We start from the raw sequence: 23,973 nt of genomic DNA on the forward strand, positions 1-23,973 counted from the left end.
GTTTCTTTTTGGGTCAGTTTTAACAAGTTGGACTATTTCTAGAAATTTACTGTTTCCATTTGGGTTTTGGAAATTTATTGTAGAAGTGCATGATGTTCGCTGGTTGTTGTCTTATGTTGGGACCGTAATTATGCATTCCTTTCCTGATTTTTTTCCCATTTTTTTCTTAGTATTTGGCTGTCTCTGAATACATTTCTCTCTTCAGATGGTTGTCTCTGATTCATGAAAGCTGTATCTGCTTTTCAAAGAACTCCCTTTAGCTTTGTTATCTATTACAGATTTTTCTTTTAAATTAATTTTTAGTTATCTTTACCCTTTCTTTAACTTTTCCCTAGGGTCAAACTGTTTATTAGTTGCTGTCCTTTGAAATGGATACTTTGTTCTTTTTCAGATTTCAAGTTTGGCATTTCTCAGTTCTAGTACTTTGGCATTTCTCAGTTCTAGTACTTTGGAATTTAGTGAGTGCTGGTATTCCAATGCTAGCTTTATTCATTACTTGGATTATTTAATAGACTGCAGTAGTTATCTTTGTAGACTCCATCTTTTCAGATTGAAAACTGCTGTTTCATATCATTAAATACCATATCATTAGATACTGTCTCCTAAGACAAAGTATCCAAACCTTGTTGCAGGGTTCTTTAAGCACCATTTTCTGTTTGTACTACTTGATGTCTGTATTTCTTTTCTGCACCTTGCTGTTCAGTATCTTCCTTTTTCTCCCACACCCTCTTTCTTATCCGTTGATACTTTGAGCAGTGAAAGATTACCATTCCCTTGTCCCCTTCTGCCCATTTTTTCTTCTTCCCTTATGTTCTACCCCATTATAATTTGAGGATTTTTCTATCATTTGTTCAAATATTTTCTATTATGTTTCCTTTCTCTTCAGCACCTTGGGAAAAGTCAACATGATCTGCCACTCATTTTCTAAAGATCCTCAGTGTTTTGTCATTGTCACATAATTGGTGTTTTGTCATTGTCACATAATTGTTCTTGTTCAGCTCAACTGAGGAGGACCAAGTGAGAGTGTGGGGAAAGCAAAGGACACAGGGTGTGGATGGTCACCTGGGAACCTGATGCTGTTTGGAGTCCTGGGGCCCCAGTTTCACGGCAGAGCCCTAGTCCTGCCCTTTGAGCAGTTCATTCCTGAGCTCCCAATCTGTCTCTATAGTAGGATTATTAACACAGACCTTGTCTCTGCTCCACAGGTTTCAGAGAGACGCAAATGAGATCAGGGTAAATCCATCTGTTTTATATGAGATAGTTTTTCTGTGCTTCATTCATGAGGAAAGCTCTTAAGATGTTTTTGGCCACAATTCAGAGGGCAGAGAAGGAGCAGAAGTGGGCTGTGGGCTGTGGCCTGGTGTGATAGATGGCAGTAGGTGGTGATAGGAGTGATGAGAAGCACAGGGGTTCTGCCCAGTGGTTGAGAGATTGCAGGGAGATGTCTGTCCCCTGGCACAGGGCACTGTGAGCTTCCCAGGCTGCAGACGCATACTTTAGTGACGCTGTGTATTCCTTTACCGATAATGCTGGGTCTTTTTTCACTTACTGGAGAAATAGGCCTAGCTTAGAACAGGGTTTCTGTAAAGGTTTCTTTGTTATTCTGGGCTCTAAATGGCCTCATCACAAATGTTACTTTATGAATATAGTCTTTAGCAACTTGTTGTGGTAGAACTGATTAAATTTTGGATGGTTTCATTTGTATTTATTTTACTTTTTAATCACAGATTAATTTAAAGTCCTAAAGTAATAGTTTTTGATTGTTCAGCATCTAGTCTGATGGTTCTCAAAGTGTTTTTTTTTGGGGGGGGGGAGGAAAGGGGGTGGAGTAGAGGCAGGTGTGGATGCCAATACATAAGACAGATGGCATAGCACAACCCCTCATCCACTAAGGTACCTCCTCAGCATACAGTCAAATGATCTGTGTGTTTTCCTGTGTCTTACAGAGGAGGAGTCTAGGGCCTGCAGAGAGGGTCATATTTGTGCTGGAACTTAGGGAGACAAAAGGGAAGAAAACAGATTGCTGCTCTGAGAGACTGCTTCCACTGAGTGCTGAAGGACAATCCAAGTGTATCACACACGGTACGAGTTAGGAAAACACATCCATTGGCGATGACATTCCACTTTTTTTTTTTTTTTTGTAAAGTTCCATTTTTAAGTAATTTGAGAGGCAGAAAGACAGGGATAGGAAGCAATCACCAACCTTTGCTGGTTCACTGCCCCACCCCCAGCACCGTGGGTGGCAGGAACCCAGCTGCTTCTTTGGTCATCATTCCTTCCCAGGAGTCAGGTTGGTGTGAAGCTGCAGTAAGCTAGAATTCAGGCATTCTGATGCTGGATGCAGGTATCCTGACCAGCACCTTCACTACTGGCCAAGTTCCCATCCCAGGCAATCCACCCAAGTTCAAAGCTGGTTTGGCCACCTGTGTTGGCCACTGCCAACCTGATAAAAGGATACCAAATTTAGAAACAGATGGCTAAAAGTATTGAAAGGTCTTCAGATTTTGCACAGAGTATGTGTAGCTTAGGCTCTCAGTAGGAAATTACTGTTCATCTATTTGTGGAAATTTTGCTTCATGGAACTCTGGAAAGTCTGACATCTTGGAAGGATACAGAATATGTCTGTTTCTCTAGAGCCATAAGCTTTTATTCTGAGATGACATTAGACTGTCAGAATGCTTCAGTCTAAAACGCATTATGTTGTTTTTCAGAAAAGTGTCCCCCACTCGGTAGTGATTTGCATTTATACCCACAATTTCTACGTAAAGGACTTTAAAAAATTGGCTTCAATGGCTTGATTATTCTGTTCTCTGTACTCTTATTTCTGTATATATTACCCTGGCTGAAAAATTAGAGCTAAGGGCAAAGAGAATTTCTTTTCCCTAAAGTACTGGTATTCTTTTTTTTCCTTGTGGACAGTTAAAAGGGCATAATTAAATATATTTCTGTTTTGGCCTTAAGAGGATTTAGAACCAGATTTGTGGCACGTCCATTATGTCGATGTGAGGCTGTGTCCTTGGCAGCTCCTACCCCACTACCATGTCGGAAATTGTTCTTATTTTCATAGCCTCACAGTTTGGCCATTACTGCATGATAATGTTTTCTTGTGAGTTGCGTGAATGTTGCTGTGCCTCAGAGTGCATTCATGTATGATGTTAATACTTTGGGATTCTTCTGCAAATACTACTAAATAATTAATTGTTAGTGTTAGGGACATAGTTTATTTTATCCAGTAATTTTATGTCTAAATACATCCATTTTGAGAGTGGCTTTTGTGGCTTAAAGGATCCAAGTTAAAACACATGGCAAATGTTACAACCATGAACTTTTCTTTTCATATGAACGAGTCAATATAACTGTGTTGTGTTAGTCTAATCTTTTGGGGAAATTACTTTATTAGTGATAAAATATATGAAGATTTACTATTTGCCGTTTTGGCTATTTTTTTAAGATTTGTTTATTTTTATTAGAAAGTTAGATGTACAGAGAGGAGGAGAGACAGAGAGGAAGATGTTTCCTCCGTTGATTCACTCCCCAAATGACTGCAACGGCTGGAGCTGCACTGATTCGAAGCGAGGACCCCCGAGCCTCTTTAGGGTCTCTCGTGTGGGTGCAAGGTCACAAGGCTTTGAACCATCCTCAGCTGCTTTCCCAGGCCACAAGCAGGGAGTTGGATAGGAAGCAGGGATGCCAGGATTAGAGCCGGCGCCCATATGAGTTCCTGGTTTGTGTGAGGCGAGGATTTAAGCTGCTAGGCTACCATGCCAGGCCCATATTAACTGTTCTTAAGTATCTAGTTCACTGGTATTAAATATATCACATTGTTGGGATACTGTGACCACATCCATTTCCAGAAATGTTTTCTTCTTACACACCTGAAACAGCATACCCATTTTACAGGAACACCCTATATCCCTTTCTCAATCTGTGGTACCCACAATTCTCCTTGTGAGTTTGACTCCTAAAAGTACTTTGTACAACTGAAATCATGCAGTATTTATCTTATTGTGTCTGATTCGTTTCTTTTAGCATAAGAACCATCCCATGTTATAGCATGTTAGAATTCGTTCTTTCTAAGCCTGAATACAAATAATTCTGTTCCGTAGGTACACCACATTTTGTTTATACATTCATCTGTGGACACTCGAGTTGCTTCCCCCCCTTTGGCCATTGTAAAGACCATTGCTATGCATACATTGTGAAAATACGTTTGAGTCTCTGCTTCCACCACTTTTCAGTATATACTGAAAAATGGTCATTGATAGGTCTTGTGATTCTGTCTTTCAAATAGAAAGTTACTTTAAAAACTTATTTCAAAGCATGTGAGAATAAGCAGATGCCTGTTCTGGGTCGCTTCCCATTGCAATGGCTAACAGTAGGCCCAGGCTGGAAGCTGGTATCTCAGTCCAGGTCACCCATGTGAGTGGCAGGAACCCAGCTTCTCAAGCTCTTCCTCTCAGCATCTGCATCAGCTGGAAGCTATTTTTGGGAGAACAAGGAGGCAGATTTAGGTACTCCAGTGTGGGACATGAGCATACTAACCAACATCTTAACCATTGGAGTAAATGCCTGTCCCTATTTTCAGTTTTTTGAGGAACCACCTTATTTGCCGTTTTATATTCTTTAAATTTTTTTTTTTTTTTTGATCTTTTTGAAAGGCAGGATGGTGGTGGGGTGGGGGTGCGGGTGCTGTTGCAGTGAAGGAGGAAACAGAATTAACTTTCATTTGCTGGTTCACTTTCCAAATGCCTCTAACAGCCAAGACTGGACCAGGCTGACTGAAGGTAGGAGCCCAGAAATCTACCTAGTCTTCATGTGAGCACTAAGGCTCAGACACTTGAGCCATCCTCATCTGCTGTCTTCCAGGGTACACATTAGCAGAAAGATGGATCCAAAGTGCTGATACACTCTGGTACGTGATGTGGGATTCCAAACTGTGGCTTAACCCACTGGCCCGCACCTACCACCCATTTTATGTTCTTGTCACTGGCGCACAGGATTCCAGTTTCTTCACATGCTCCTCCCTCTTGTTTCCTCTCTCTCCCAACCTCCCTCCCCCACCTTTCTAATGGTAGTCATTCACGTAGATGTTGGATGTGGTATGGAAGAAGGTGGTACAGGTGTAATTAGTATTTTGTATCCAGATATTCACCAGAAGGCTACCATACTGTCTTTTGTTATGGCTGCCCTTAGCTGCCCTGCTGAGCAAGGACTGTAGCAGTGGCTCTGCTTGCAGTGGAGTTTGTGCAGCCCTGATTCTTCCTTAGTGTCCTCTTCTTTCCTTCAGTTCCCTGAAGAGCAGCTCCACAAGTAGGAATGATTCCGGAGGTTTTTCATGGACTTGAGACTCAGTTTATAAGCCTGTGTTTTACTTTAATCTTTCAGTACTTCAGATCCCAAATGTTGTTTTGCTTCTATAGTTTGATTACACTTAATTGAAGTGTTTTTTCTGTTCTGTGGAATTTGCATAGGAAAACAAGAAGCAGGGCGTGTTTGAGTAGAAAAATCTGAGAAATGGAAATTGTTACACCAAGGACAGCAGGCCCACCTTCACTTGTACATGGGAGCTATTAATTCGAATATTTATTGCTCAAAGCTGGAAGAAAATCACAATTGTGAGCATTGGAATTGAACAGACATTTAATATGTGTGCTGATTATATTGTTTTGCCTTGATCTTTAGCCTGTACTTTAGGAATACAAAATTTCTGACAACTTTGTAGTCAAGGAAGATTTTAAAACTCGGATTGAATCTTGGAAAATTTCACAACAGAATTATGAAAGGGATCTTACAAGTCACCCTGCTTTCCTCAGCTTGCAGGAATTGTCTGTTCAGCTTGTGCCTGTTGTATGGCTGTTTTGTGCTTCATAAGCACTTCAGCAGTGGATATGCAGGCAGCATGCTCCAGTGGCTAAGGGCGTGCAGCCTGAGTCAGAAAGGGTTTGAAGAGAGGCCCTGTCACTCACCAGCTGTGTGATCCTAGACAGGTCGTGGCATGATACCCAGCTGGGGTTTCCTCATCTGTGGCAATTTACCTCCTGCTCAAGCTTGTGGATGGGGAACAGTATATGAGATAAGCCACACATGTAGCCTAACACCTCGCCAACCTAGAGCAAACATGCAGAGGTCTGAGCTTGCACGGCTGCTGCCATGCTCTTCTACATGAATTATTTCTTGAAGACACCCATCACATCGGGGAACAAGCATAAAATCTCCTTGCCCTGTGAAAATTCAAGACTTGGGGCCTATGCTCTGTGGCATTACAGCAGGGCATGGGTCCTTGTTTGGGGCAGCTCCTTGGCTATTTGGAGTAAATTCTTTCCCCTTCTCTGATACCATGCTGTTTTGCTCTTTGCTTACCCATCCTAAGCTTGTTTGAAAACATGTCATCCAGAAACAAAGGCTAGGTCCTCCTGAAGGCAGGGTGCAGAGCATGGTATTCGAGTTGACTTTGCATTGCTAGTGTCTGCCAGCCCTCTGACATGGGCAGCTGTGCAGTAAGGACAGGGGCTTCCCACTGTACCGTAAACCCTCCAGCCAGGCCTGCTGAGGAACTCCTGCTGTTCCTGCAGGAGACTGTTCTCCCAGCTGTGCTTGCCTGCCTCTTGGCGCTCCTGGCAGCCCTGAAGCCAGGCGACTCTGCGAATCTCCTGGCTGCAGGGTGTTAAGACGGCAGCCCTGTCCCCCAGGACTCCTTCACAGCCGTGTTTTTGTCTGCCACTGACAGCACTGAGTATTTCTCTGATCTGCCTGCCTGCCTTCACCACAGTAGGCTGTAAGTTTAATGAGTACAGGGATTGTTGTCTATTTTATCCACTGCCATTCCCTGTCACCTGGTATGCATGACACGGTGTAGGTGACGGATAAATGCAGGTTGGGATAAAGAGCACAGTAGAGTAATTGACTCTGAGTTGCTCAGAAGTTGCTTAATACTGGATATGAAAAGGACACTTGGGACCAAATTCATAGTCAAGCCTGCATTTTTTTTTCCTGTTGGAAAGATCAGAAAAATTAATGCTACCTGAGGAAGGGAAAACACAATGTGTCAAGATCATTGTTTTAGCACTTTGGGAATTTTCAAATGACTTTGGATGCTTTAATAAGTCAGTATTTTATGTGTAGTTTTATTTGCTCATAAGCATTATTGATTTATAAGAAAGATATGGGTAAAAATAAAACATGAGTATTAGAGCAGCAGTATTTGCTTTCAAGTGTTTATTAGAGCTGTCCAAATTTGGGTTGCAGAGAAATGATCTGAGTGCAGAAAAAACGGGAATGCCTGAAGAGACACATGAAAATTTGAGGAAGAAGTAATAGAAATGTTCTGTGTTTAATACATATTTTTGTTTTGACTAGTACACAGGTAATTACATGTATTTAGGAGTACAGTGTGTTATTTTAATACATCTACAATGTGTTGATTTCATTCGGGGTAACAGCCGTATCAGTCACCTCAAACATGTTCTGTAAGGATATGTGTTAGCTTAGCAGTTGAGATGCTGAATTGGAATGCCTAAGTGAAGTCCTAGCTCTGCTTCTGATTTAGGTTCCTGCTAATGCACATCTTGGGAAACAACAGGTAATGGCACAAGTACTTGGGTCCTTGCAACTCATGCATGACATTCTGGACTCCTGGCTTTGACCTGACCAAGCCCTGCCTACTGTAGACCTTTGGAAAATAAACTAAAGAATATAATTCCTCTTTCTCTCTCTCTCTCTCTTTTTCTCTCTCTCTTTTACGGAAAGGAGATACAAAACCAAATCAAAACATACACAAGATGTATAGAGTCCAAATAAACTTTGTTTACGTTACAATTGCCAGGGTGCTGCTTCATTTCCTGCATTTCCTGTGGAGTCCCTGCATCACTTCTGAAAATCAGGGTTGGTTAGGTTGTGATTAAACTGCTCTGTAGTAATATATCTTTAAAAGAAATATATCTTTAAAAAGAAATGCATTTCAAGGATATATAAAACACACCAGTCTGTGGTGATTACATAAGAGCAAGCTATTTTTAGGGAGAAGCTTTGCAAGCAAGGGCTCCCAAACTCAACATCTGAGAAAAAACTACATTCTGCAAACCTTGCAAACATTGTTTAGCTTTGATTCATTGCACATTTGAAGATGTAAACATCAGTTCCTAAATAGACATCTTTTTAAAAAGCCAATTATACAATTATTTTATGTAAACAGGGAGGTGTAGGAACATATCAAAAGTTATTTCTGTGAAGTTATGTTTAGGTATCAGAACCCAGCAACCACTGGCAAGATTGTAGTGTTTCAGGTTATTTATATTGGTGTATGAGCCTATAAATAAAGTTCACAATGCTGCTTGATATCATCAGTTTTCAGGAATTATTTTTCATCTTAGCATCTCTGAAAATATTTTAAATGTCTTCAGAACATTTTAAAGGCAGCATAAGAATAAGGTAATTTTAACTCCCTTTGTCATTACTTGAACAGTTTTTGCTATGCCCTTCCTGTTGCTCCTGGTTTTTTTTTTTTATAACTTTATTGAGGCATGATGGATGAACAATAAATGGCAGAATGGTAGCTTACTGAGGTTGAATGTATGCTTCTGCATTTATTTCCATCACTGCAATTAACATAAATACTTCATTCATTCTGAAAGTTGCTTCCTGCCTCTTGAGTTTTTTTTCTCCTATCCCTGTCCACAGGTAATAGTAGCTTTCTGATTTAGAGATTAGTAGGATTTTCGTGTAAATGGAATTGTAAGTATATAATTTTTGAGACTAGAGATCTGGCTTCTTTAACTTAAAAATTATTTTGAGGATATATCAGTATTTTGTTCTCTTTCATTGTTGGTGCCAGAGAAGGACTCAAACCAGGTCTCTCCTGTGGGTACAGGAACCCAATTACTTGAACCATCTCTGCTGCCTCCCAGGATCTACATGAGCAGGAAACTGCAGGCAGGAGTCAAAGCCAGGTATTGAACCTAGCTACTGCAAGAGAGTGAGGGTCTCTTAACTGCTAAGCTAAGCTTCCGTCTCTGTCCATTTTTTTTCCTCCTTAAAGCAAAGCAAACACCTCCCAGCAACGCAAGTTGTTTCTGTGGTTACAATGTGCATTCTCTTGATGACTGAAAAGGTTAAACATCATGTGCTTGTTGAAATTTGGATGATCATCTTTGGATAGATGTGTGATCAAATCCTCTGTGAATCTTTGTGTTATTGGTTAGCTTGTTGAGTATTTTATTTCATTTCATTTTATGACAGTTTCATAGACTCTGGGATTCTTCCAACCCCTCACCATGCCCTCCCCCTATGGTGGAGTCCTCCATCTTGTTGCAGTATTACAATTCAAATCCAGTTATGATTCTTTCATTGCAAGCATGTACCATGCATAGAGTCCAGCTTCTTGTTTTCCAGGTAAATTCAACAGTTTCTTGGGGAGACCATCTCTGGTCTGAAAGCAGAGCTGATGAAATATCATCCCATCCAATGAAAAACCACAACATAAGATCAATAGCAATTTACAACATTATGGAGTTAATTGACATGGTATTGAGTGACCCATATGTTAGAAAATGCAATTTCTTAACCACATCCTGTGACTACTTCATTGACATTTCAGTTTTAGTTTATACACAACTGGCTGCTATACACCTTAAAATGGCTATAGGGTACTATTCAGCTGTCTCCTGTCTATTTTCATTTTTGTATTTAGCTGTTTACAGTGTTGACTCATAATTTTTACTGAACTTGGCAGATTTTAGGATAGTCCAAACTGGCTTATAACACTAACAAGGCATATGCCAACAGTTGAGGCGCAGAACAGTTTTAGGAGGGGTGTGCAGAGAAATCTTCAATACCTTAGTGAATAGTAACTAGTCTTTGTGTCCTACCTAGTAAGGTATATGTGAGTCCAAGCTGACCATTTCCTGTCTGTTTCTAAGCTTTCCTTGTTGTTTTCTGTCTAATTTTTTAGGGGGAGCCTCTGGAGCGACCCTGATGGTCAGTGCCAGAGAGGGTGGGGATCCAAAGTTGGAACTAAGTAAGGACCAGAGAAAGCTCCCCTCCCGAGTCCCGAAGGAAGTTTACTGTTCTTCTGTTTCTGAGGTCCGCACAGGGCTCCCGGCTATTGCTCCGATGACATTAGATCCTGTGAGGAAGGATCTGGGCATCTTCCATCCTATGTGGGAGAGATCCGAAAGGGAGTAGATGCCCTCAGAGTTCTCGGCCTATGAGGGCATTCCAACTCCCTGTGGTCTCCTTGGCAGTTGGGATATAGTCCTTGGTGCCCATACTGATAGTCCTTGGTGAGGATCCGGGAGTCTGCAGGGTTGGGATACAAGCTGCCTCCTGTCCTGCTCCACTCTGGGGTGCCCCCCTGCTCTGTGCATATGACCTCCTGTTAAGAGGTTGTCAGGATCACTCTTGATTCCCCCTGTATGTCTTTGTAGTTTTACTATTGTCTAATGCTGATTCGAGTCTGTTGTCTATAAGTTACCTGTTATATTCTTGATAGGTTTACTTCAACGTCTTCCTCACACATTCCAAGAAGGTGCAAGATTTCTCTGCTCTTCTGACCCATTACGGAGTAACATAGGGCATTAAAAGTATATTAGATTTTACAGTTCTTTGATGTAGATCATAAGGAGTCTGACTCCCATTGATTGTTGGTTCATTGGTTACATTACAGTATCTTATTGCATGTGATACAGGCTGTTTGAGGTTGAAATAATATTAATTTACAGGTACTATATTTTGGAGTGACATCATTTCACCTTAAATTAAGGCAAACATATGGTATCTAACCTTTTGTGATTTGCTCATTTCCCTTAGCATAATGGTTTCCAGTTGGGTCCATTTGGCCACAAAGAACTGAATTTCGTTTTTTTTTTGTTTTGTTTTGTTTTTAACAGCTGAGTAGTATTCCATGGAGTAGATGAACCATAGCTTTCTTTTTTATTTTTGCTTTTTTAATTTATTATTTTTAATTCATTAATTACATTGTATTATGTGACACAGTTTCATCGGTACTTGGATTCTCCCAACCCCTATGGTGGATTCCTCCACCTTGTTGCATAACCACAGTTCAAGTTCAGTTGAGATTCCCCCATTGCAAGCATATACCAAACATAGAGTCCAGCATCTTATTGTCCAGTCAAGTTCAACGGCTTCTTAGGTATACCCTCTCTGGTCTGAAGACAGAGCCAGCAGAGTATCATCCCGATGAATTAAAAGCTCCAACATACCATCAGCAAAAATTTACATCATTATGGAATTAATTGACATAGTAATGAGTAACCAATATGTTAAAAGTAAATGCGAGGGCCCGGCGGCATGGCCTAGCGGGTAAAGTCCTTGCCTTGAAAGCCCCGGGATCCCATATGGGCGCCGGTTCTAATCCCGGCAGCTCCGCTTCCCATCCAGCTCCCTGCTTGTGGCCTGGGAAAGCGGTCGAGGACGGCCCAAAGCTTTGGGACCCTGCACCTGCGTGGGAGACCCGGAAGATGTTCCTGGTCCTGGCATCGGATCGGCGTGCACCGGCCCGTTGCGGCTCACTTGGGGAGTGAATCATCGGACGGAAGATCTTCCTCTCTGTCTCTCCTCCTCTCTGTATATCCGGCTTTCCAATAATAATAAAATCTTTTAAAAAAAAAGAAAGTAAATGCGAGTTCTTAACCACCTCTGTGACCACCTCATTGACATTTCAATTTTAGTTTATACACAACATATAACATACATAACATAACATGTTATACATAACATCATATCATCATAAATTAAGGCAAACATGTGGTATTTAACCTTTTGGGATTGGCTCATTTTCCTTAGCATTATGGTTTCCAGTTTGGCCCACTTGGCCACAAAGAACTGCATTTTGTTTTTTTTTTTAATAGCTGAGTAGTATTCCATGGAGTAGATGAACTATAGCTTTCTTACCCAGTCCTCTGCTGATGGGCATTTTGGCTGCTTCCATGTTTTTGCAATTACTGATTGTGCTGCTATGAACATAGGAGTGCATGTTAGTTTCTTATAAAACAAGTGTTCTGGATATATTCCTAGGAGTGCTATTGCTGGATCATACGGTATGTTGATTTTGAGTTGTTTGAGTGTTCTCCATACTGATTTCCATAGAGGCTGTACCAGCCTGCAGCCCCACCAACAGTGGAGTAGAGTTCCCTTTTCCCCGCATCCTCGCCAGCAAGTGTTGTTGGTGTTTTTTTGTATGTGAGCCATTCTTACTGGTGTTAGGTGGTACCTCATTGATGTCTGTATTTGGATTTCCCTTATTGCCAGGGAACTTGAGCATTTTTTCATATGTTTGTTTGCCATTTGGGTTTGTTCCTTTGTGAAATGTCTGCCCATTTCCTGTGCCCATTTCTTGAGAGGTTTGTTTGTTTTGGTGGTTCTGGAGATCTTTGTATATTCTAGAGATTAGCCCCCTATCACTTATGTACTTCCTAAAAAACACACCAAAAGCAATAGCAGTCAAGACCAAAATAAACAAATGGGCCTACATCAAACTATGAAGCAAAGGAAACAATCAACAAAGTAAAAAAGCAACCCGCAGAATGGGAGAAGATCTTTGCACACTACAGAGTTCTTTATTTGTATACAGTTGTATAATCTAGATTAGACCTTTGTCAGATCTATGATTTGCAAAAATTTTCCCCCATTTTGTAGTCATTTTATTTTGCTGATATGGTTTTTATAGCAGATTTTTCTTGTGCCTTTGATGTGGTTGTGTGTTCATTTTTTTTTAAACTAAGGTGAGACTCTAGAGAATAGATTTTGTGAGAATAGTCTGGTTTATCATTTAACAAGGAAAAATGTCTGAAACAAGATCGCGTTTGCTTAGAGATTCATGTTTCTGTCACCTTAAAGAGTATAGGAGGCGGTCCTTGTGGGCCTCCAGTGGCAGTCAGGTGTCAAATTCTAGTCAACAGGAAGGAGGTGGGTCCTTCTGATTAATAGCTCTGGTAGGTTCTATACAACACTTGTTTAATCACAGACCATGGCTGCCAGAGACAGAGAAATAGTCTTACTGCTTGGGGGGACAGTGCTACCGGATAGTAAGTTGGGGTATTCTAAGAAAAAAAGGGGAGAATCAGTAGTCTGTCTTAATATACAAATCTTGTTCATTCTTGGAAGTAGGGCTGGAACTGGCCCATCTTATTGATACACACACACATGCACACATGGGAATCTAAGCTGACCCTGCTAGCTGGCTGTTGTTGGGAACCTCTGCTCTGAGCAGCATTTTAGAAGGGAATGAATTCACCAGTGCCTGCATTGAGAAGCTCTTCTGATGTACCTGTGTTCTGCCCTAGGAATATCATTTTTCGGTAATGTGATTCCTGAAAGGCAATCTAGGGGATGCCCTACTGTAGACCAGGTGAATTTGGACCTGTAATCCATGTAACTCTGAATTCCTCTGCCAGCTCCCCACCATTTACCTTTCAAGTAACCCCATGCAAAAGGAAAGCAGGTAAAACCTGCTTTTAAAGACGCATGATTACTTATTTTCCTCAATGTTGTTATTTGAAGAATTACTGACAACACCGTGGGCTGGACAGCTTGTGGGATTTGCTGCTACAACATCTGTATTATCTTTACAAACTTGAACTTTTTTTTTAAGATTTATTTTTTTATTGAAAAGTCAGATTTACAGAGAGAAGAAGAAACAGAAATATCTTCTGTCCAGTGGTTCACTCCCCAAGTAGCCACAACAGCTGGAGCTGAGCTGATCTGAAGCCAGGTGTTTACCCTGGTCTCCCAGGGTGGGTGCCGGGTCTCAAAGCTTGCAACCATCTTCCCCTGCTTTTCCAGGCCACAAGCAGGGAGTTGAATGGGAAGTGGAGCAGCTGGGACACGAACCGGTGCCCATATGGTTTTCCTGGAGCGTGCAAGCAGAGGATTTAGCCACAGAGGTGCCATACCAGACCCACCAGTTTTGACTTTTTAATCCTCATTTTATCTGTGTGTCCTTTTAAATGTACATTCCTCATAAGATTGTTAGGATTTAATGAACAGTTTGTCTGTAAAAGATGCTTTTTTTAAACTTTGACAGTGTTTTATACACAAATGCTCTGGAATTCACTTTTTTTTCTTGCTGGATGAATTGATGCTGAAGTTAAGATTATTGAGATTCTCAGATATTGTTTAAGGCCTTGTGCTCAGATTATATCCTTCTTTATAAACTTTGAAATACTTAGTATTGTTTAAGGAGATCGTCTCAGGAATAGAAAAGCGGTCTTGTCCTTTTGCTTTGTTGTGTGGTGCGAGAGATATCATGCCAGACAATTCTAGGATGTACTGAGGAGTCTTCATTAACCAGACTTGGTGATAATAGAGTCCCCTAGAAATTAGCAGATGACAAGTCCACATGGCTATCTCATCTGAATTGAAACACTGAGAGGAACAAATGGTCATTACCATGAAACCCATCCATTGAACTGAAGAACTATGTTCCAGCTTCCCCAGTAGTATAAATTGTCCTAAGAGACATGTGGCAGATAACCTGGACACACAAAGCTGCAAGCATTCATTTTTTTCTGGCTTCTCTGTCCACATTCCACTACTGCTGGGCATTACCTCTCCTGGAACTGTTGAAAGTACACAAATTAGAAATACAAAGCATCTTCGCATTTGCATCTTTACTGAGTCGTTCAAGCAGTGAACAGAAGGTGAGGAATACAGACATAGGGGCTGTGTTCAGGGGCTGCCTGTCCTCGGAATCTGTCCACGGGAAGCCAGAGAGCACGGAGGTGCTAGGGAGGCCAAGAGTTGGTGAGCAAGAGCTATGGAAGCACATGACCCAAGAGAGCAAGCCCCTTCCTATCCTGGGCCTTTATGGGGGCTCGAGAGGGGAGTGGTTATACAACAACACAATCACACCCAATCTTAGGTTCCAGGTGATAAGTGAGAGTCATAGGTGGGCAGAAAGAGTCTGGTTCATGGGGGAGGTGTGACTTCCAAACTCCTGACCCTGAACTAACTGCCTAAGACCACCTTGTTTCACTATATACCTATTTATTCATTTAAAGATTTTTTTCAACACTGAGTATGTTTCATAACCACTGAGGATGCAATTAGAAACAGATGCTTTTTTTAAAAAAAGTTTTTGTGTGAAAAGAGTGTGAATTAGAGGAAAAGACAGATCTTCCATCAACTTTCTCAATCCTCTCCCACACTGGCCAGAACTGGGCTGTCTCAAAGCCAGGAACTCCATCCAGGTCTCTCGTGTGGGTGGGTGGCAGAGCCCAAGCATTTGTACCATGTTCTGCTGCTTTCTGTTCATTAACATGATTGGATCAGAAGTGGAGCAGCCTGAAACCAAATACCTGTTCATGTATGTTGTCAGCATCACAGACGGGGCTCAACTTGCTGTGCCACAATGCCAGCCCCAGGAACATTAATGAAACAAGAAATTGTGAGATTTGAGAGTAGATTGTTAGAAGTTGTAGAATCTTTATTGAATAAGTTGGTTGAGAATTTTGTTTTAAGTGGCCAGTTCTGTTCTATTATGTTAAATTGAAATGTTTATGTTATGTTTAACACCTGTCTTAAGTTGGTTAATGTTGTCTGCTTTCCATGAAATGTAAAAGCTTGTTGAAATTTTTATTGCTATACTATAACCTGGAATAATTTGGGAATTACACATTGAGGTATATAGCACTTTGAGGAATATAACCTTCTGAATTGTATAATATGTAATGATTGAGATTTTAAATTACAGTGGAAGTTCCTTGTGTGAGTGTTACAAACAGTGTCAAGTGGTTCAGTTTTGCTGTTGAGAAGAAAGTAACTAAATGCCAGAGCCATTAACAAGGCAGTGAAGTGCATGGTACTCCAGGGAGGGGACCCTATTTGTGTTTCCAAAGAGATTTTTCTTTCCTGCTTTTTAACATATGTAAAAGAGAAACCCGTTACATTTCTATTTGTGTGTGGCACTGGTCTTCCATTTTATTTTTAATGGTTAGTTATTTTTAAAGTATTCTGACAGAAATAAGGGCCAACTATTCAGGGCTTATATTGATTTTTTTTCCAAGTATCATTATCATGTAGCTTTTTTTAGAAACTGTAAACCAAGTATTTATTTTTCTGCCTCTCCCCATTCCCCACCTGAGTGGGGAATGTTTCTAAGTGCTTCTAAGAGTTCACAGAGCTTTGTCTTAGACCAAATTATGCCTCCTTGTAAATGTCTGAAGGTACATTTTGAAAGTCATCGAGCAAACAGATTATTATCAGCAACTGTTTTCTGACAAAGTGAGATGATCTCACTTCCAGCCTGTCAGCAAGGCAACAACCATTCAGATCCTTACCTTCCCTCCCTTGATGGTGCCTGAGTGAATACTCAGGGGCAAGGGTAATTCTGAATGGGACTTCCTTTCTTTTTGGCTTGGACCACATCGAGAAACTTGGCAGTGCCAGCTAGAAATGTAGTATTTTTTAAAATGGTGCCTAGGCCTAGGTACAATCAATTCTTGAGCAAAGGGACGGAGCTTAAAAATTCTCATTTGTTGGGCTAAACAGTCTAAAGAGGAGGCTTTGTATTTTCACTCTCAGGATGTACATTTTTTTAAGCTGAATATGTTAGGAAACTGGTCTGCTTACTATATCTTATGTTGGGACCCTCTTGTCATCTGCCACCTGTTCTCCATATCCTCTTTGCTCTAGACAGCAGAAGTGATGAGAGAAGAAAACCTTGCTAAGGACTCCGCCGTGTGAATTCACACGCACACATGCCCCATGCGTCACTTCTGCAGTTAAGGATGAACCGCCAGCACCTTAGCAAAGACCATGGGTACGCTGTGGGTTAGAGTCCATCTCCTTTTGCAAACTCAAGAACATTCCAGCAATTCATTCCTCTCACTCCTATATCACTAATTCCCCTCTCTCTGTTGATTTTTTCCTCATCAGTGTAAATAAGCAGACCAGGTTGTCTTTCATAATAAAATCTAATTGAACCCACAAACTGCCTCAGTCCTGTCCTTCCTGTCTGAGCTGAACTTGGTAAGAATGACTGTAGCCTCTCTTGATTTTACCCACTCAAGTGTCCCTTTCATGCTCACTAGCATTGCACTTGTAGACTGTACCAGTGACCTCCATGTCACCAAAAACCAGTGGAATTTTTGGTTCTCTGACCTCCTAGTGTTTGATATAGTATTTTTTCCTCTAAAGTTTTATAATTCCAAGATAGTGTGTATTTTTGGTTTTCACGTTACATCTTTTTGGTCTGTGCTAGCTCTTTGTCATCTCCTATTTGGATTCAGTCCTTGGATTTCTTCTCATTTCTCCCTTACTTTGCCCTTGGATGATCCGATCTGGTCTTACAGCTCATGGTATAACCTATTTGTGAATGCCTGCATTTCTCATGCTCCCTGTTCCTCCTACAGTCTTTCCTGGGTTAGGTAACAATCATCCTGTTCTTCTAGTTGCTCAGGGCAAAACCATGGTTTCCACCTTTTTCCTGTATTACTCTGTTTCAAATCATTTAGGACTCCCTTTAAGGTTTAGCCCAAATCTGACCTCAGCACTTGTGTTGCTGTTACCTGTCTTCTATTGCAGTTGTTACAGTTGAATCTTCAGGGATTAGTCCATGCTTGCTCTGCCTCCTGTCCAGCTCAGTCCCAGGCCCCTTCAGCATCACAGCTAGGACAGTCATGCAAATATCCATAAAATAAGATAACTTCTGCTGCATCTTCAGTGGCTTCTCATTCCCTTCGGAGTCAAAGCCTTAGTTCTCAGAGTGATGGCCACTACTCACATCGCCCTGTCTACACACAGCCTTGCCTCATTTGTTTCCTCCTGTCTCAGGTCCATTTACCCTTCTGAGGAAGATTTGTTGTGAATTCTTTAATATTGACCCATAAATGAGTCATGTTATCTGGTGGTAGGAAGGACTGAAAGCAGTTTTCAAGAGCCAGAGAAAATTAGTTACATTTTAAAAGCAGTGAGGGATGGTATAGAAGGTTGTTAGAGTCCAGGAAGACTCTGAAATGTAATGTGTGCACTGTGCTGTGTAAGTCTGTCCAAGCATGTGCATACTAAACTAACATAGGGACCGATTTCCATTCCATGTCATGCCTTAGACACAAGATCAGAGTTTAATTTCCCCGAATCTGGGGATGAGAGTGGGAATCAGCTGTCAGTATAGGTAGTGTTGACTCTTTGTATGTGACATGGGGGCTCTCCATCTGATGGACTGATGGACCACAGAGCTTTTAGGAACTTTAAAAATGATCACACTTTGTTTTAGCTGCCTTGCAATAGTATGGTGTGACTAAGTCGCCTAATTTCTTTCCCGAATGGCTGCAATGGCCAGAGCTGAGCTGATCTGAAGCCAGGAGTCAGATGCTTCTTCCACGTCTCCCACATGGGAGCAGGGGCCCTGGGCCTTGAACTATCCTCCTCTGCTTTCCAAGGCCATTAACAGATGTAGATTGGAAGGGGAGCAGGTGGAACATGAACTGGTGCCCATATGGGATGCCAGGGCCTGAGGTGGAGAGTTAGAATGCTGGGCCTCCACACTGGCTCCCTGAGTCACCTACTTGGAAGCAAGAATATTCTTAATCCCGTAACCACAAAAGTATCACTGTTGTTCCTTAGCTTAAAGATAAAACTGGATAAATTGTTCTATTTTTAAATCTAAGAGTAACTTTTCAGTATCTGATGCATTCTTTGTGGCTATACTTGCAATTATAAGAAATGAATAAGGCCAGTACTGTTGAACTAACTGAAATGTGACCAGTTGGAAGAACTAAACCAGATTGACCATTGCAGCCAAAATTTCACCTCTTATAAATGGGTACTTGAATGCAATGTTCTGTGAATACTAATCACCGATTCCTCACTGAGTAGTGTATCTTTGCCAGATTTAATGATCATCTTTACCTCCTTTAACCTCTGTTAAATAGATAAATGACAGAGTACCTTATTATGGGAGAGAGAGAAAATGTATATAAGCTGGGCAGCACATAGCTGTTTTTAAGACTCTAGATTCTTTTGCTGGCATTCATTCACTTGCAAGTGTTCACTGCAGATTTCACGTATTAACACAAAATGGAATGCAGTGGAATGAAAGACTGATGTGGTGAAGTGGTTTGAAGAGACCAGCAGATGAGCTTAAATTTGTATTCCTTGTTAAGGGACTATGGACATAGCGTTGTCTACTATTAAGCACCTGATGAATCAATCCTTAAATTTTTTGTAATTAAGTGTTTAACACTTATCATAATATTTGTTTAACATTGTGTTGATTTTTGTTATGGGACGCTCATAAAAGCTGGGAGTATGTACCTTATCTCTTCTATTTGAAAGTTACAATGTCAGTCTTATTCTAGAAATGTTCTAATATAATTATAAACACACATTGGTGTCATCTAGTTCTTTGAGGAACATCCCTTATTTAATAATAACAAGGGTAATTAATGTAATTTGAGAATTTAAAAAGCTAATGCTGAGAAGGTGTGTATTGAAAGATGGTAAATGAATCAGGACGCCTGGTGTTGGAAGTTAACAAAAGAGGCATTGCACAGAAGGTGATAGTTCTGTTAGAGAATAGTTGCTAAGCTAGCAAAGGGGAGTGTAGAAACTGAAAATCAGGTGGCTATCTTGTGAAGTTACCCTCTGCCTATTTTTGTCATCAGCTCTTCATGCACTTTACAGGAAAGATTCCCCTCACTGTTGTGAAGTGTTGCGATGGTGGAGGATTTGGAAGTACTCTGTTCCAATGTCCCTTGAAAGTGACTAGAAGGTGTTAATGGCCACAAAGTATTCTTCAACTGAAGCTCTCAAGCAATGAGAGTGAGCACCCATTCATTACCAGTACTGAGTCTGTGATGTATACCTCTGTGCTCTTACACACGTCACTTACGCAGTGGGAGAGGTTGCCTATTTGTGGGGCTGGGCCAGGCGTGGAGGTGGGTGGGCTGTTCATAGTAAGGTGTCTTCCATGCAGAGAATCCTGTTAGGCCTGAAATGAATAAAAGCACGTTCAAATCAATTGAAAGATGATAAAGCACAGTGAAAAATAGAATGTGGTTAGAGCCTCTTCCTCGCCTATTCTTTCTCTTCAGAGCAAGAGAGAACAGATATAGATGTGGCAGCAGTAAAGTGATCCTTATTTTAGATGGATAGGGGAGGAATTGAATTTGAATAAGCTTTTGTTGAGGGGCCTGGATATTTTTGGCCTTTGGTCATTTATTTTGCTACTTTGCTGAAATCTGCTAGATAAATCTAGATGGTAAAATGCTAGTATTCTGTCAAGTAGAGGTGATGATTTGATTTTTACATGCAAAGGTGCAGTGTCAGCAACACATTAGCATTTTGCTTTTCAAAGAATCAAACCAGAGAGAGAGGGTGGGCAGAGATGAAACAATCTGGATCTTCTTGGAGTTTGTCTGTTGGAATCTACAAAATGGGGCCGATGGATCTTTTCCATTTAAAGAAAGGATCATTTTGCTCAGTTTCGCAGTCCCTGTTTACCTGCTGGGTTAAACCCTTTAGTTACCGTAGAAGCGGAGCAGCTTTTAAAATTTTTTACAGTTCTACCTGTAGCATGTTTCCTCTCTTGGAGGTACATTGCAATTATAGAAATAGTCACAGGCATTTTTTCTTTTCCTAAAAATTGCAGTTATGTAGATAACTTGTCAGGTTTGTGCGTCTTTTCCACTCATTACTGCCTCACATTTCTTGCTATTTTTATTTCATTACCACAGCTCTAATAGCTATAGTCGGGTGACTGTCATACTGTAATGATAAACAGCACAGGTGCCTGAGGACTAGCCCTTCCCAAGATAATTGAGATTTAACCCCATTTGTGCTATGAGCCTAGCATTTAGCTATCACTGTGTCTTAAGTCATGTGCTGGCCACTCAGTGCTGTACCTGGCTTGTGGCTCTTGGGATCACAATTGCATGGGGCTCCAGAGTCCAACTGGCAAAGGAAAAACCTCACGCTGGGAGGCTTTGAGAAAGGGAATGCTAGAGGCAACAAGAGGAAGGGAAAGGGTTAGATTGCACTGAGTGAGTAATGCAGAAGAGCAGGTGTGAGAGCACTGCCTGCAGACCTGGAGCCTGGAGATGGCGGAGGCTACCCCACCCAGCTCTTTGCAGAATGGTGGAGCAGCCCTGGGCCTGGATTCACAGACTACTCAGGGTGGAGAGAAGAAAGGCAGAGGGGCAGGGTGCCTGGTTCACACCCAGCATCAGCACCACAGTCCTGTTTTCTCAACTGCTGCGAGTCTAGGAGCCTCTGACAGGTAAAGAAACTAAGGACGAGAGTCTTTGGAACACAAATGATGGAGCCCAGCCTCATGGTTCCTCAGCCAGTGGTGGGTCAGCTCTAGAAATAGAGCGAGATTAAGGAAGAGTGGCATTTCCAGGATTGTGTTACAGAGATAGATGAGGCTGTCCCTAGCAAATCCAGTGTGTGTTATTTCATGAGGATGGGGTTCCTTCAGTTGCAGAGGGTTTCACTCAGCTGCAAAGATGGAGAAGCTCTGGGTCAGGTGCAAGAGACAGTCTGCAGAGGACTCAAGGTCAGAACGGACTTTGCCATTTTCTGTCAGCTGTCTGCTTTTTATACTAATTCAAAGGCAGAACATGGGGTTGAAACCCAAGGAAGGACTTCAGAAGTAGAAATTAAAATGTGTGTGGTCATTCCTGGGCAACTCATTTGTCTTCATTTGGTATTTTGGAAGTACATCTTATGCTTTGATGTGGTATATATTGTAATATTTGAACTGTTTTTAATTATTTTGCCTAAAACCTTGCTGAAACTGGTTTCTTACATGATTTAAGTTCAGAGAGAGGGAAGAGAGACTCTAGGTAAAGTGTTTGTCATTTCTGGATTGACAGTTGTGCTTATTCTAAGATCCTGATCATTTGAGCTGAATTTGTTTGCTGGTTCTTAATCTGTTTTCATTAGCTAAGCTGTTGTGAGAAAAGGCCCCACGGGAAGAACAAAATTAGCTTAGTAATTTTGCTCATTCATCCATGTGTCTGTAACGTGACTGTTTTCATTTCTCATACTGCTGTTGAACTTCATGAAAAGCAAGTGATTTTCACCTTGTGTGAGTAAGACTCTGTTGCCTCTCTCTCTGAAGTCCTTTTTGTATATTTATTTTCTTCTAGGTGAGGAACTTTAAATTGGAACAGGAGCAAGAAAAAAACAAAATTTTGTCTGAAGCACTGGAGACTCTGGCCACTGAACATCATGAACTAGAGCAGTCACTGGTTGAAGGATCCCCACCTCTCGACATCCTTAGCGAGGACGAGTTCTACGATGCGATCTCAGGTAACCTGTGGCCACTGAGAGTCCACCCCCTCCATATCCCCAGAGGATGGCTGCCACCTGAGGATCCCTGAGCGTCCTCCGAGAGAGCAAGATGTGTCAGTATAGCTGATGTCCATAGGACAGTTATTGGAGGGACTAGGGGATTAAAGGCACAAAAGTGAATACAAAGAGCCAGGCACTTCAATTATTTATGTTCCATAGTCTTTTACATGTGATCTTAGCCAAAAGGCCGAGAAGCAATCTTCCATAGTCTTTTTAAAAAAGTTTTTAATGCTTCATCCTGTTTCACATACACACACATGCATATGTTTTTTTTAAGCAAAGGTAGATTTATTAATAACATTTAGCGTAGGATTCATGAAAAATATACAATGAGGGGAAAAGTACATAATTACATAAGGGGTATAATTCAGTCAAGACTAATATATATATGCGTGTATAACAAGTAGTGTGGTGTACACACATTAAAGTGTATGAGCACAGACACACTTTCACAAATAAGAGAAAAAAATTGTGTTTCTGGCTTATTCACATAGTATGGTGATCTCAAGTTCCATTTATTTATTGCCAGAGTTCGGGTATCATTCTTTGCTAAGTCTGAATGATATTCCCGTGTGTGTGTGTGTATGTCTATGTGTGTGTGTGCGTATGCTGTAATTTCTCTATTCATTCATTGATAGATGTCTAGGTTGATCCCTTTGTTGCTGTGCTGCAAATAAACATGCGAGTAGCAAGTATAAGCATCTTTCTCCTATGTTGATTTCATTTCCTTTGGCTACCTCCTCAGAAATGGGATATCTGGGTCATATGGTAGTTGACTTTTAGTGGGATTTTTTATTTAAGTTTTTGATAGTAGCCATTATAACTGGAGTGAGCTGATACCTCATTGTGGATTTTATTTGCATTTCCTTGATGAATAGTGAAACTGAGCATCTCTTATGTATATTTGCATTTCTTCTGAAAAATCTGTAAATGATTTGCCCATTTCTTAACCAGATTATTTTGTTGGGTTTTTGGAATTTTATAACCTGGCTGTCAGCTGTATATCATTCTCTCCATTCTGTCAGTTTTCTCTTCAGGTTGTCTCCTTTGCTGTGCAGAAGCTTATTGGTTTGATGTAAATCCATTTTTTCTATTTTTGCCTGTTTTCGGGGTCTTAAAATTTTTCCTAAGTATGCCAGTGCCTTGTAATGTTTCCCTTTTTTTCTCTCAAGTTTCATGGTTTTACATTTAGATCTTTGATCTATTTTGAATTGATTTTTGTAAAGGGTATAAGGTAGGGAAAAACTTTAAAAATGTTTTCAAGGGCAGGCATTTAGTGCAGTGGCTAGTTAACATGGTTTTTGAAATACCCACATTCCATATTGAGTATCTTGGTCCCAGTTCCAGCTCTGCACATATAAAAGTCAGTGAAATTCCCTTCACCCACTCCTTATCCTAAGTGGCCATGAACTTCCTGGTAACTGTAGATTTACTCTAGCCCCCTTTTAAGGATATATACATGCTTATATGCATATGGGTTTCTATTTTGAATAGAAGTAGCTGAGCCATGGGCTGCATCTGTTTATCATGTGAAAATTTGTCTTGGAAATCTATAAAATCAGTGTTATAGCTCTAGCTCATTTTTTTTAAGGGTTGTTTAAAAGGTTGTGGAAGTCCATGGCTCCATGGTTTTCTCTGAGAGAAGAGAAAATAAGAACTATA

At 40.9% G+C, this 23,973-nt stretch overlaps 1 protein-coding gene across 6 annotated transcripts in view; it reads left to right on the top strand.

The window, feature by feature from the left end:
* Positions 1 to 23,973, top strand: part of OSBPL1A (oxysterol binding protein like 1A) — a 197,820-nt gene that overhangs the window by 95,473 nt on the left and 78,374 nt on the right. For all 6 annotated transcript variants that reach the window (XM_058677085.1, XM_058677086.1, XM_058677087.1 and 3 more), the window contains one exon: positions 22,107 to 22,269. In XM_058677085.1, the coding sequence (XP_058533068.1) occupies positions 22,107 to 22,269 (163 nt within the window). The remainder of the gene's footprint in view (positions 1 to 22,106; positions 22,270 to 23,973) is intronic.

The sequence above is a fragment of the Ochotona princeps genome, chromosome 18 (genome assembly GCF_030435755.1).
Source record: "Ochotona princeps isolate mOchPri1 chromosome 18, mOchPri1.hap1, whole genome shotgun sequence".
Lineage (NCBI taxonomy): Eukaryota > Metazoa > Chordata > Mammalia > Lagomorpha > Ochotonidae > Ochotona > Ochotona princeps.